This window comes from Vipera ursinii (assembly GCF_947247035.1).
Source record: "Vipera ursinii genome assembly, chromosome: 1".
Taxonomy (NCBI): Eukaryota; Metazoa; Chordata; class Lepidosauria; order Squamata; family Viperidae; genus Vipera; species Vipera ursinii.
This window is the reverse complement of record NC_139512.1, coordinates 21,925,608-21,940,177: the sequence shown is the minus strand read 5'-3', so window position 1 is coordinate 21,940,177 and position 14,570 is coordinate 21,925,608. Positions and strand designations below refer to the sequence as shown.

The 14,570-nt window shown below is 41.4% G+C and overlaps 2 protein-coding genes across 2 annotated transcripts; both read right to left on the bottom strand.

Moving 5' to 3' along the window:
- Positions 1 to 647: 647 nt before the first annotated feature.
- On the bottom strand, positions 648 to 2,852 carry MGAT2 (alpha-1,6-mannosyl-glycoprotein 2-beta-N-acetylglucosaminyltransferase). Its single transcript, XM_083349531.1, has one exon. It carries the CDS (start codon positions 2,622 to 2,624, stop codon positions 1,248 to 1,250), a length of 1,377 nt encoding a protein of 458 aa, XP_083205657.1. The 5' UTR covers positions 2,625 to 2,852; the 3' UTR covers positions 648 to 1,247.
- A 1,888-nt stretch (positions 2,853 to 4,740) lies between these two features.
- On the bottom strand, positions 4,741 to 13,333 carry LRR1 (leucine rich repeat protein 1; the record flags this gene model as incomplete). Its single annotated transcript, XM_083349283.1, has 4 exons — positions 4,741 to 5,488; positions 7,061 to 7,788; positions 9,687 to 9,785; positions 13,160 to 13,333. 4 exons carry the CDS (start codon positions 13,331 to 13,333, stop codon positions 5,236 to 5,238), a joined length of 1,254 nt encoding a protein of 417 aa, XP_083205409.1. The 3' UTR covers positions 4,741 to 5,235.
- Positions 13,334 to 14,570: the final 1,237 nt, after the last annotated feature.

Sequence of the window (14,570 nt, the reverse complement as noted above, 5' to 3'; positions counted from 1 at the left end):
GTAATCTTGAAATATATATTTCAGAAAAGCAAAAAACCAAGGTTTTGTAGTTTTTTTTGTTAATTCCTCCTAGTTTAATATACACCTGGATGTCATTTTTAAAATATAATTTATCAAAAATATGTTTTTAAGACTAAGGTAGTTGTCCCAATTATTTCTGTTGTCTGTACCTTTGCTGGAATTTGGACAAGCAATAAATTTTGGATTTTTTTCCATTAAAAACAAAGGATGTATTTTAGAAGGTTTGTTAGCATAATGAACTTTTATGTGGGTTGCTTAGAAGAAATTTGAGACAAATTCTACTGTAGAGCTGAGCATATAGTTTAAGTTGTGTCTGTTTCCACAAGCAATGTTTTTTTAGGGTATTATGCCTAAAACTTATAGAGGTATTTTAGAAAGTTCTGATTTTTCTTCTAACATTCAAATTCTATACTCAATACTCTATAATTATATTAGGTTGCCAAATCTGAAAATTAAACTGTTTCAATATGAAGTAAATAGTATATTTTTAAAAAGAGCAGTTACATGTCTTACTTTTAGCACTGCATTATGCTAACATTACTGTATTAAAATGTTTGTGATATTTAAATTCAAATAAAATGGATCCTAACAAACCACTGAAATTTGTATTACAAAAACATGATTTTTTATTTTGGCATAATTAAAAAAGCTGCATAATTTTACATTAAAAGATATCAATCTCAATTTTTCTCATATAAGCACACAGAAAATAAAGATAATGCTTTTTGCAAGTATTAAGGTATTAAATTTCAAGCAAGCCTGTAAAAAAGTTATGGAAATGGAATACTGAGTGAGCAGAAGATCATACTGTAAGGATGGTGGGGGAAAGAGTAAGTTACAAAATAAACTAAAAGCTAACTTTTGAAAACTCAAGGACATTGATAGCAAAGGATTGAAAAGGCCTCTATAGAAACAACTGCATCTACAGTCTTTTTTATCTTCGTTAAAAACAAGTTTGAAGATATTGGGAATGAATACCTTATAAAAGGGACTAGATCTGTGGTTAAAAAAAGAGACCTCTGTTATTTCCAGTAAACAAGTAGACATAGCTTTTATTTTGAGCATTGCTCCACATAATTATTCAGCGTCCAAAATTAATTACCAAATGACATCTTCTGTAATCATTGCTCTCCATGTTAAACTAGAAGCAAATTCCAAATATTTTATGTTTGCGTATTTAAAAGACTAGTCAGTCCAACAGAGACAAAGACTCAAGGTTCCTTCTTTCACTGTAATCTTCGGTAACTTTTACAGAGTTCGTGGTCCCGAATATCACCCCAACCCCCATTTTTCACATGGGGGCTCAAATGGGTCATTGAGTACCGCTTGCTAATAGTTATTGTTTCAGGAAATAAGTATTGTTGATTGCTATTTAAGAGTGAGTCAATTTTGGCACTCTGAACAGAGGGTTGGCAAGATTTTTTGTGGTGCATGCCACAATCACCAGTGTGGAAGATTCGAGGGATCTCTGGAACCAGCACCTTCCAGAAATGAGGAAGGCATCCTACAGTCAAGTGCTGCAGAGTCCAGTCCCAGTTGTAATCATCATAGGTGCAGAAGGCATCAGTGCAGGCAATCAGTTGCTGGTACGTGTCCCTAGCAAACACCATGCCCATGTTGTGCTCTGTGGACTTCCATGTCTTCAATTCTACCTTGTCAGCCCGGCCAGCAAAGCTGCCTCGCACAGTGGCATAAGTGCCCAAGGACAGCAACTGGCACTCAGGGCAGTCACGCTGTCTCAGGGCCCAGAGACGTTGCAAAACATGGAAAAAGTCAGGGGCTAGGTAGTGGTCCTCCTCCAAGAAGACCACCAAGCCTGGGTGTTCCCGCAGAGCACGCACCCTCTCCCACACAAAGTGAAGCTTCCACCACCAGTGGTGTTTGGTTTGGGTGAAACTAGACTCACGGTAATGGCCAAAGGCATCGGGGTAGTGGGCGTTGAGGCAGCTCATTCGCAGCGCTGCCGCTTGGCCCACGTCGCGCGGACAATCGCGTGGGTCCGTGCCTGGGAATTCGCCCGGGTAGAGCTGCAAGCTGAACGGAAAGAAAATTTGCAGGACCGCGCAGAAGTCCACGGAAGAAGCCAGCGCATTCAACTCGGCGGACCACACGTCATGGCTAAGCACGAGGAGCACTTTCTCCACGCCTGGCGCGCGTCGCAGAGAGTCCAGCAGGATCCGGAGGTGCTCGGTGCGCTCGTGCACCTGCACTACCAGCGCCACGGCCACCTCTCCGGGGCCGGCGCTGCCGGGCCGCCAACGCGCCTCGTTGCGAATCGGCTGGTCGAAGTTGAGTCGGTAGACCAGAGACCGGTAGTGCAGGGTGCGATTCAGCCCCGACGCTTCTTCCCGCGATAGCCAAGACGAATTGGAGCGACGCCCGTTAACTGGAAGGCTGTTGGTGGTAACCGCCGGTGGCAACGGTCGATCTCCCAGGAGCGGCGGCGGAGACGCGGGTTCTTCCCGTTTGCTGCTGTTGCTATCGCCGCCGCCGCCGCCGCCGGCCTCGCTTGTCCCTCCCCAAAGCACTAAGGCGCAGGCGGCGGCGGCGCCCAAGACCAACAGCAGCGCCACCACTTTGCGCTTGTAGATGCGGAGTCTCATGGTCCGGGAGGTTCCGGGTCTCCCGTTCCTTCCTCGCTCCTCACTTGTGGTGGCTTCGAGCCGGGCCTGGCGTGGCCCCCGGCCCTTTGGCGCGCATCAGCGGAACAATCGAGCGCCCCGCGGTTCTCGGATACCCGCCTGTTCGGGCCGCCGCCGCCGCCCTCGCATCCTCTCCCTAGTTTTCTTGGCCGGACACGAAAGAGGCGGCGCAGCCGGATGAAAAGCGAAGGAGGGACCCGACCGGCTCCGCCCCGGACGCACCAGCCGGCCACGCTACCTCCGTCGGGGCTGCAGCAACCCCAGGACCTCCCTCTCCGGGCGCAGCTTCCGGATCCGGACTCCCGCTTTGTTTGTCGGAGAGGCCGCGATCTGGACCGAGCGTTTTCTGGAAGGCAAGAGGCGCTCTTGGAGTCGTTTCGCACTGACGCTCCCGAAATGAGTCTGATTGGTAGGAGGCAAAAAGAGCAAATATTCTGCTGTCCAAATTTTTTTGGGGGGCTTTTAAATAACTTTTACTGAAGCAATAGAAGACGATAGTTGTAGCTCGGGATTGAACTGTGGGGTTCCTTCGTGTTCTCTGAGCTTGGTTGTTTTCTTGCAGACTGTCACCTAGTCGGGTAATGAAACCGTTGCAAAAGAACAACCAAGCTCAGGGAGCTCCAAGGACCACCAAACTTTCATTGTTTACGTAGACCAGGGGTAGGCAACCTCGGCTCTTTTATGACTCATGGACTTCAACTCCCAGAATTCCTGAGTCAGCTATGCTGACTCAGGAATTCTGGGAGTTGAAGTCCATGAGTCATAAAAGAGCCGAGGTTGCCTACCCCTGCCGTAGACAATAGGCAACTATTCTCTCCAGTCAGGTTTTTTAACTATTCTAGCTTGTTGGCCATACGGTATATATTTTTTTTATTTTATTTTATTTAGATTTATATACCGCCCTTTCCCGAAGGACTCAGGGCGGTTTACAGGGCATTTAAAAAACAGTCAATACAAACGTTAAAACAAATTAAAAGAGATTAAATAGAACCCTGAGAAAATTAAAACCCAGTTTTAAAACCCTATGTATAGGCAAGACCTGAAAGACCAAGTTAGGAACAGATCATCGTGAGAGTTGACAATGACTTGATAGTCCATAATCAGTTAATCACATGTACAGAATAAATGTGCTCTGGGCCACCAAAGATAACTGCTAGAGAACTAGAGAGAACATTTTTTCATTTCCTACCTCCTGCTTCTTGAAATGCAGTCAACTCCCTCACAATTCATATTTCTCTTTGTCAGCTCATCTTTACCCCAAAGCATAACAATGATGTTTTACATAAGCTATATGCATGTTTTTAGCACATAGAATATATCTGTGAGGTAAAATGTGCTGAGAGACCCTGGCTCAAAGTCACCCAGCTAGTTTTTCTTGCCTAAGGCGGGACTAGAAATCAGTTTCCTGGTTTCTAGACTTTTAAAATATTAAAATTAAGTTTTATTTCCTGTGGTAACAAGAGGACTTCAGTATTTTTCTTTTGAGACTGGAAACGAATTTCTATATTCAGGGTGTATTTAAAGAACTGTATTTCATCTGTCCTGGTAATAAATCTTGTCATACCGATTTTAAAATCTCAATTGATGTCTGGAAATTATTGTCTACAACATCATAAAAACACTAAATTGTATTTTGTAGTCAATAAATTATTGCATACAAACTAAGATGTGAATTGATCTTTATAGTAAACAGCTTTAAAAACACTACCCTTTTGAATCAATGTTTGTAAATATCATAATCATAATAGTAAAGTTGGAAGGGACCTTGGAGGTCATCTCGTCCAACCCCCTGCTCAGGCAGGAAACCCTATACCAGTGATGGCGAACCTTTTAGAGACTGAGTGCCCAAACTGCAACCCAGTTATGTATCGTCGGGTGCGCGTGGCCCCCCACTGCACACTTCCCTCCATGTAGATGCGGTTCCATTGAGGACCACAAGCTGAGTACAGCCAGTCAGCCAGCTACGAATCCATCTGGTGGTGATGCTGTCTAACCCACATTTTTGTATCTTATCAAGTAGTAGGTTGTGATCTACTTTATTAAATGCCTTATGATTGGGTACATCAATGTGACAAACTTTCCTTTGATAGGCACAAAGTGCATTTATTTTTAAAAATGAATACCAAATACTGCCATCGGTTCAGTGCTTCCCCTTTTCAAAGAATCGTTTATAAATTTAAGAATTTTTCAAAAATGATTGAAATTCTGCATTCAAAAGACTGCATGTTTTATAGCTTCTCTGAAATATGTTTACCCAGAAAAAAACTACTAATGATTTTATAAAAATAATACTAAAATAAGAGTAGAAAAGGATTTTTCCCCCAGTTGAGAGGATAGGTGAGCTCCAGCTATACTATTCACAGCATTAAACAGGAGTTAGGAAGGAACTTGCATCTGAAATCAGAGATAATATCTAACACTTAGTGTTTAAACACTTTAAGCAGCCTTCAGATAATAATAAAAGAGATGGTTTACAGATGAGGAGTCTTGTTCCAGCATATTGTTTCCTTTTCTTCCAGTACAAAACAGAATTTAGCATTTGCTGAATAAAACTTGTCAGATTATAACCTGATCACCTTACACTTTGCAGATGTCTGTCCAGAAACTGAGAATAGCAAGTGAGAGAGCAGAAATAGCAAAGAATGGGGGCTTCTGTGCCTCCCATATTATCCACAAGAACAACCGTGTGTGACACACTGTGCAGATTGATAGTCACTGTTGTTTGAATGAAGCAGGTCAAGCAAGCCCGTCCACACTGACAAGTTTTTGACATGTCAAGATCATCACAAAGGTGATAAGGAAGAATGTGGCAATCACGTGGGATCCTACAAAAAAGAAAATGGCATTCATATTAGTTACGGTACTTCCCTAAAAAATTGGTAAAATGTGCTATGTGATTGGAATGAGAGACTAAATTAGAAACAACTTGGAAATATGTTTTAGATATAATACAATTTTCCTAAAATCCATTTCTCAGAAAGTTTGAACTGAGGTATAATGGTTTGATGTAGGATTTTAGGTTGAGGCACTTTGAGCCAAAGTAGTTTACTGATGACCTTCAGCAAATTCAACCCAGTCTTCCTCATAGGGTGATCATTATGGAAACATAGAAGAATGGAGGGCTATGTATACCATTTTGACTGAAAATCAGAAAATGTAATAAATAGTATGCAACACTTCATATTTTACTTAGAGCTGACTAACAAAGTCAAATAATGAGGCTGCCCTGAAAGAAGGGGCACACCAAGAACAGCAAACAATTGAAATTATAATACAGGCAGTCCTTGACTTACAACCATTAGTTTAGTGATCATTCAAAGTTCCAAAGGAACTGAAAAGTGATTTATGGCCATTTTTCAAACGACCATTCAGCATCCCCAAGGCCATGTAATCAAGATTCGGATGTTTGACAAGTAGTTTGTATTTATGATAGTTGCAGTGTCCCAGAGTCATGTGATCACCTTTTGCAACCTTCTGACAACCAGTCAATGGGGAAGACAGGTTCACTTAACCATGTTACTTACTAAATATACGTATTTGTCAAGAAAACTCACTTAACTGTCTTGTTTAGCAACAGAAATTTTGGGCTCAATTGTGGTCGTAAGCTGAGGACTACCTATACATAAAATCATATGGAGCTACAACCTCAACAAAGCTCTCATTTGCAACATGGAAATGAACACAGGCCTATCTTGCCACAGCGTGAGACAAAATTGCATAACTTGACCATTTTCAGTGAGGAAATGCAATATGAGTACTTGTATTGTGCTTATTAACCATCTAAATTATTTTGGAATATTGGTTTGACTGTTTGGATACTGTGAATAAATTTTATTCTGTGTCTTCAGTGGCTTAATGACTTTGGAGATGGTCTTTCCTCCAGCTGTTCGAGCCCTAGCACTGCATGGCAGGATGACCTCCCATCACTCACTTCAGCTTCTGCAAACCCCCCCCCCTTGTTCAAACGCATTTCTACGTGAGTAGAACACTTCAGTGGGGAGAAGAGCTGGTGCTTTGTGTGGCCAGTCCCATTCCTGCCAGCTCTGAACCTACTACTAATCTGAATTAGCATTGTAGTCTCCTGGCTGGTGTAACTACCATATGCTAATAAAGCAGTATGTTATAATTAAGCTTTTCAATCAAATATTTCCAATATTCTCAAACTAATATATGTATCTGAGTACCAGTACAAGTCAAGAGCTTGCTCTGTGACTCTGTATGTAAAGCACATATTTGTCTCCCCCCTTGTGCAACTGAATCCACTCCATAGCTCTTGTAGCCCATAGCAAGCAAACCAAAAGACTTCCCCATCATGCTTCCCATGATTCCTCTTGCCAATTAACATTTTAAACTAGGAAATTGAGAAAATGATTTAAACTAGAGCCTGCCCCTTTTACCTGTAATTGATGATTGCCCTTGCAGAATATTCTAGTAAAGTCAGTGGTATTTTTAAGTGTATATCAGGAACAAGTGGCTTCGGCTGCTCAAAAGGATTGCCAAATAAATCCAGGCTCTCGAGTGAGAGTTTAGCAAATTCACTGGGCAAAAATGGGAGTTTATTACGAGCCACAGACAAGAAGCGGAGATGCGACAATTGACCAATCTTGAATGGCAATCTAATTAGATTATTATCATCTAACTTCAAATGTATGAGTTTCTGCAAGTAGCAAAACTGTGCAGGCAGCGCTTTGATTTTATTCTGGCTGAGATCCAGAGACTGAAGTGATTTCTTGAGAGTGGATTTACACAGAGCCACATTGAATGACTCCAAGTGATTGTCCTGTAGATTGAGCTCCTGAAGGCAAACAAGGTCCCCAATAGTTGCTGGGAGCTGTTTAATACTATTGTGGCTCAAGTCCAGTTTTCGAAGGCTTCTTAGGCAAAGCATACGCATATCTAGACGAGCTAATTTGCAATAGGAGGCTTGGAGATACTCCAGAGAGTATGGGAAATTCCGAGTTAAAGGATAATCCTTCTTTGATGTTATGGTCATCTTGGTTTTTGGTTTTTCAACTTCAGAGGCCTTTGGTGATACCAGCTTAGAAAGTGGTAAAGTTTCCTCTTCGGTGCCTTGATGAGCTAATTTCAGTGCATAAAGAAAAGTCCTCAGCTGACTGACATTTGCCTGCACAGAAAACGGTGCACAAAGATAAACAACATGTATAATTCACTGGGGTTTCTTAGGGAGAAGTACATAATTTTCTAAATTATGAAATAAATGCACTGAGGCAGCAAGAAGTTATTCCCTTTCTTGGAAAGCAAAAGAGAAAACACAGCAATTTGTATGGCATTATTTTGATTACAATAATCAAACAGTACTGTCACAGTAGCTTGAAAAAAAAAACAAAAATGATCCCATAATTGAGATAAAAATCCTAAACACATACTGATACAAAAGACACCCTCCACAAACATCTATTCAAAGATATAATCATTGTTTCAGCTTTTATTATACTTGAACTTCTGAATGCTTTTATGTACAATCCTGAGCAGAGGGTTGGATTAGATGACCTCCAAGGTCCCTTCCAACATAATCATCATCATCATCATCATCTTCATCATCATCATCATCATTATTATTTGTTAGTTGTGAAGTCGTGTCCGACCCATCGTAACAACGTTCCTCCAGGCCTTCCTGTCCTCTATTTTTCAATGTAATAACAACAACAACAATATTGAAAAGTACAATTTTTTATTTATATTTTACCTCATATCTAAAATATGACAAGTGAAAACAGCAGCTATTATCACTACTACTGAAGGGTACTATAGCCTTTAATCTGTTCATTACTTTCAAACAGATATATAGATATGCACTACAGATTAGAAGTTCAAAATCTGCCACCTGTAATTTCTTACATTTGGAATGTCAGAAAATACGTTAGTGAACTTTTTTTCTTGCTGCCTCCAAACTACTGTGTAAAGGTAATCCCCAAGCTACAAGCATTCACTTAATGCTTGTTCAATGTTATGTGATGAGCACCCCCTAAGTTACGAATTTTGCAGCACCACGGCTGTCGTTCATCCTTACGAACAAACGTAGTGGCTCTGCAACATTCACCCTGGTTATTCCTTCCCTCCCCACCCCTGGCCCAGGTCTGCCTAGGAAGCAGACCTTCAATTCTGAACCTACAAAGATCGAAATCCTTCGCTTTCTTGGCTGCTCCAGACCTTCGGTGCGTTTGCAGAGAATGGAGGCCTAAAGTAATGCAAAATCATGCGAGATCAGTGGGGCGACATCTCATGCTACTGATCTTGTGTGATCTCATGATACTTTAGGCCTCTGTTCTCTGCAACAGAGAACAGAACCGAAGCGGCGGGATGCTTCCATGTGCCTCCAGACGTTGGATCAGAGCTCCGGATCTTAGGCCGGGAGATGCTTCTGCACACACACATACACACACACCCGTGGCCCAATCCAGGCTCTGGAGGCATTTTCCAGGTCACTGCTGCTCGTATCTAAGGCTGGAGAACATTCCCCCCCTGCGGTCCAATCTGGGTTCCAGAGGTCTTTTCCAGGCCCAATTGGGCCACGTTGGGGTGGGGGCCTGCGGAAGCATTCCCCAGCCTCAAATCCGGGCAGCAGCAGAAACTGCGGCAGAAAAGAGACAGATTTTTTCCCAGGTGAGTCCGACGCGGCAGGAAGGGAGGGGGAAGCATGCGGTATCTTAGTGGGTCAGAGAGGCCTTGGGGGCCTGTTCCATCACTAGGCCCTCCATGGCCTTCCCTACCCTGAGATACCTCATGTTCATTTAACAAGCCGTGTGCGTTTTAACGAACGAGGAAGTAATCTCGTTCGAGGTACGAGATTCTACAAGTTTTCAAGTTACTAATGGAACGGGCAGGCTCCATTTCACTCATACCTCAAGGACATTTATTCTACTTTGGAATGTTTGAACATCCCTCCTCCTCCACCCACCCGTCCAATTCAAATGAAACTGCCAAGATACCATCCTTTAAGTTTTCTTTAATTTTAAAGACAAAAATTATGTGACTTAGTTTAACTAGGGCTGATTTTCATACCTTGCTGAGACAAATATCCACAGCTGGTTCTTTTAGCCGTACAGTAGCTTTTCCTTCATCCACGAACTTGGTAAAAAGCTGGTCTATGTTCTCTTTCAACTGTTTTTAAAGAAATGAATTGTAGAACCGTGATCAAGCAATCTATTTGAATTTTAAAAGGCTGTTTCTTCATAGGACCAAGAAAAGAGAACAGTTCATAATCCTCTTCATTATTCAAATGATTTTTCAACTGTTTAGCCAAATAAACCAGCAAGACTAAAGAAAAATAATGCAATATTTGTGGGAGTCTGATACAGTGCAAAATCCCCATCTTAAATATTTTTAAATGTGCAAAATCCTGTAATTTTAACAAATATTAAAGATGCTTGTCAGTAATATTATCTCTTATTTATATATAACCTAAAGTTTTTAAACTGTGTTTGGCAAAACCCTAGATTTCTGAGAAAAAGCTTGATGGTTCTGTGAGGGATTAAGGGCAAAAATATACTTTAAAAGTTCACCTACACACCAACAGAAGCCTACAACCATTTTTATATGGAACAGTAATGAGATGCCCATCACTCAACATTGATTTACTTGTTTAAAGCATCAACACCCCAAATGATTGTGACATTTGTTTTAATACTTGTATCCATTTTGTAAAATTTAAACAACTTTAAATACATTACAAGTATATTTTGTTGCAAATTTTCTATCACTACAGCTTTGCCTCTTGGTTAGGGTTTTTCAGGGTTTTTTTAATCCAACAAGTCTCACAGCCTGAAAAATATTGAATACTACTGATGCAAGCTTTTTAATTCCAATATTATACTTTTATTTATTAGATGTGACTAAATCAAGATTTGGTGTATATTTTAGATGCAGATACTTCAATATTTGACTTAAACACACTAAAATAACAAACTGTTTTGTACACGTTTCTGAGTCATTCTTGGCTCCTGGTGACTACAAAGACAAATGCAATTTTCTTGGCAACATTTTCAGAGGTACCAATGAAGGAGAATATTTGTAGCTCAGGATTGAAATGAGGGGTCCTTGGTGCTCTTTTAGCTTGCTTGTTTTCTTGCAGACGTTTCATTACTCTAACTAGGTAACATTATCAGTGCTAGTAAGGATTGCTGCTTACTGTCTGTTTATATTCTGGTGTCTTGCCTATCTGGGTGGGTGGGGGCAGTCTTAGGGATTCTTTAGTTGGGCTGTTTACTAATTGAAACTATGGTTAAATCTGTCTATATGTTGTGAACTTAAATAATTTTCGTCATGCCTTTTGACTGCCAGTGGCTGTTCATGGATGTGTTCTGTCAGTCTTCTACTTATTGGTTGTTGCAGTTCTTACATTGTATGTTCTAGATGACTCCTGTTTTTTCTTCTGGGGTTGCTGGATCTTTGGGTTTACTTAGGATGTTTTGAAGGGCTTGAGTTGGCTTATGTGCTATGCTGATTTCATGTAGTGGTAGTCGTCTATTTCTGAGATATTCTTGATGTATGGCAGTGTAATTTTTTTAGGGTTTGTGTTTGTTGTACTTATTAGGTTGAGTGATCAGGGACTTTTTTTGCATGGGTTGCGTTGGTTGTTGGAATGTGTTGTATATACACAACAACAACCACTATGTACGACAAACAGTCAGAAGACTGGCAGAAACACCTCCATGAACACCAACTGGCCGTCAAAAGGCATAGTTTCAATTGAGAAAATGTGACAATCCTAGACCAGGCTAAATCCAAAAATGCCAGGGAATTTCTAGAAGCCTGGCACGCTGACAAATCAGCCATCAATAGACACATAGACATTAACAACATCTATAGATTATGCAAAAGAGAAATCAACCAGCCCAAAAGAGAAAAAGACCACCAGTAATCAGCATTCAGATTAGCATAATTAGCTTCAAGGTCAACTTCAGACCAACAATAAAGTAATACCCCAATCAAGAAACTGCCACAGAGCCATTAATAAACAGCCCAACTACAGAATCTCTAAGACCACCCGCACCCACCCAGACAGGCAAGACACCAGAATATAAACAGACAGCAAGCATCACTCCTTACTAGCACTGACTATGTTACCTAGTTAGGGTAACAAAATGTCTGCAAGAAAACAAGCGAGCTCAGAGAGCACCAAGGACTCCTCATTTTCAGAGATGTTTTGCTACTTAAGGCTGAGAGAGAATGAATTCTCCGAAGTAATCCAGCTAGCAACCATGCCTCAAACAGGACTAGAACTCAAGTTTCCCTGCTCCTAGTCCAGCAACTTAACCACTAGATCAAACTGACAAGATCACAAACCAGCTAATCAGTTTCGCCAATTAGAGTGTTTTGTGTTAATCTACTCTATGTAATTAGTGTTTAAAGTGCCACACAAACTATGAAAACTGGATTGAGTACAGTTTACCTTATTTCATGCGAACACATAGTGCATCCATTCTACATATAATACATCTATATCTAATTCAAGGGAAGCATTTATCTCATTAGGATACTTTTCTGTTTTAACTCTCTTCTCAACTCCTCATCCGAGATCTCATCTCAGATCTCCTGACAATACCTGCTGCTATTAGTTCATTTTTGTTCTGTTTAGATCATGATCATTATCGCCAAGCTCTTGCTTTCATTGTTGCTTAGTGTGTAAGCTTTTAAGGACTATCTGCTTTTGTAGGAAGTGTACTCTCCAGTAGGACATGTTCTGGGTATCTTTGCTAAGGAGTGTTGGGCTCATGGGGCCCAGGAAGAGAGCTTTTTCTGCTGTGGTGTCTGCTTTGTCAAACATTATTCCGAGATTAGGTTAGTTTTGATTCTTGCCTTTCGCAAGACCCTTATAACCTTGGCTTTGTTTCTGAACCTGCAGCCCTGGAAGAGCAATAAAGCCTACTGTAGTCACCAGGAGAATCACTGAAGCAGTAGGCGTGAGCTTAAATGGACTCCAGAAGATGGTAGAGGACAGGAAGGCCTGGAGGAACGTTGTCCATAGGGTCGCAATGAGTCGGACTCGACTTCGCAGCTAACAACAAAAAGTCACCAGGAGCCAAGAATGACTCAGAAACGTGTACAAAACAGTTTATTTTAGCGATGATTGATGCCCAGCTGCTAGGTGTCTTTATATTATGCATTCTATTTTATTCTACATATTTCATGTTGTGAGACAGGTGGCTATATAAATCAAATAAAAGAATGAAGATGCTGGCTTAGAGAACAGGAAATAGAGTTCTAGTCCCACTTTTAAGCATGATAGATAGATAGATGATAGATAGATATTTAGATAGATAGATAGATAGATAGATAGATATAGATGCTGCTATTAGCATCTATCTATCAGCAAGAAAAGATTGTGAATTATTGCTATAGTTTCTTAAGAGGGATCAACTCAAAAGAAAATACGGCGTTAAAGGGACCGTGCAGAGTTCGGATTAGGCGGAAGATCCAAGACTGAGGAAAGGAGTAAAAGACACCGACCCCCTTCTCTCTCCGCGGTGCCTCACCTGGTATTTGGCTCCAGGGCGGTGGCGGGCAGTGCTGACCAGAAGCCAGACGCCTCCGTCCCCTGCGGTTGGCTTCCCCAGGGCGAGCAGAGCCCTGACAGCGCGTCCTGGGCCCCGCATCCCCGCTGAGGGCAGCAGGCGATTCATTACCAGCACGTCGCAAGGGAGGCGCATTTCCGACGAGCTCCGCTAAGCGCCCGACCAACATTCAAAACAGACCGGCAGAGAGGAAGACGCTTCCCGCCACCTGCGCGCGCAACCCTCTGAGGAGGAGGCGGGCCTTTCTTTTTTCCGTCCCTTCTACGCTTGCGCAGAACTTGAGCCACTCTGCTTAACTTGGTTGCACGTCTCGGTGTCTGATTTCTTTCTGTTTCCGCGCCGACGCATTCTGAATGCGAACTTGTTTTTTTATTTTTACCGTCCCGGGATTATTGTGATTTTTTTTATCATTAAGTCGACATCGATTTACAGTGGTTTTGTGAAGAATTGTCCCTTCCAGCTCTAGTCTATTCTATTCGATCTTCAGTCAGGGTTTATCGGTAATTCTCATCTAGCACTTAAGGCATTAAATTGGGGAAGTCATTGTAACATGGATTGATCTCCCCACTACACTTAAATTGATTGAACTAAATGTTATAGCAGAGCCAGGACCTTCTTTTCTTGCATATGATATCGGCTGTCAATACAGTATTTGGTTCAATACAGTATTTGGTGCAATTACATTTGCAGGCTGACCCTGAGTTCAACTTATCAATCCTTTTTTAAGTTTGAGCAATACAGTTTCCCCGTCACTATTGTCTTCTCCTTCTTACCATCCTGTTTATATCATTATAATAATATTCCAAAGATCCATCCCTGGGTTTTCACATCTGGAACAAAACAATGATCCCAAAGAAGTTTAGGAAGAATGGAAAGCCACAAATTTTATATTTGAGAAGATATAGGTAGGCTTTTGCTTTGAAAATTTGCTGTTTATCAAAAGTGGACAGCGATGGAATAGACAGACACAGAACATACTCCTTTAGAAACTTTGCTATGTCCAAATCTAGGCCAGCATCAACACAGAACAGATTATTAAGTAGCCAAGTGCCATTTCTGGTTATCATGAATCAGACATTTAGATTTCAAATTCATAGCTGTGAGTTGCAAAAAACCTTCTGAGTAATTTTCTGTGGCCTGTAACAATGGTTTGTAAGTGGCAAGGATGCTGATTAGAAAGGACAGGAAGTTGAGCCCCCAAATAACATCTAAGTGCACAAGCTGGACCACAACAAGCAGTCCAGGAAACTGCTCATGAAATCTTTAATCTGCTGTATCTCCTGATAAAATGGATTGCAAAAAGTTGCCCTGACGTCACCCGTGCTGAGCAGCACTGCTTATCAAGAATTCTCCAACCACTCTGATGCTCTGT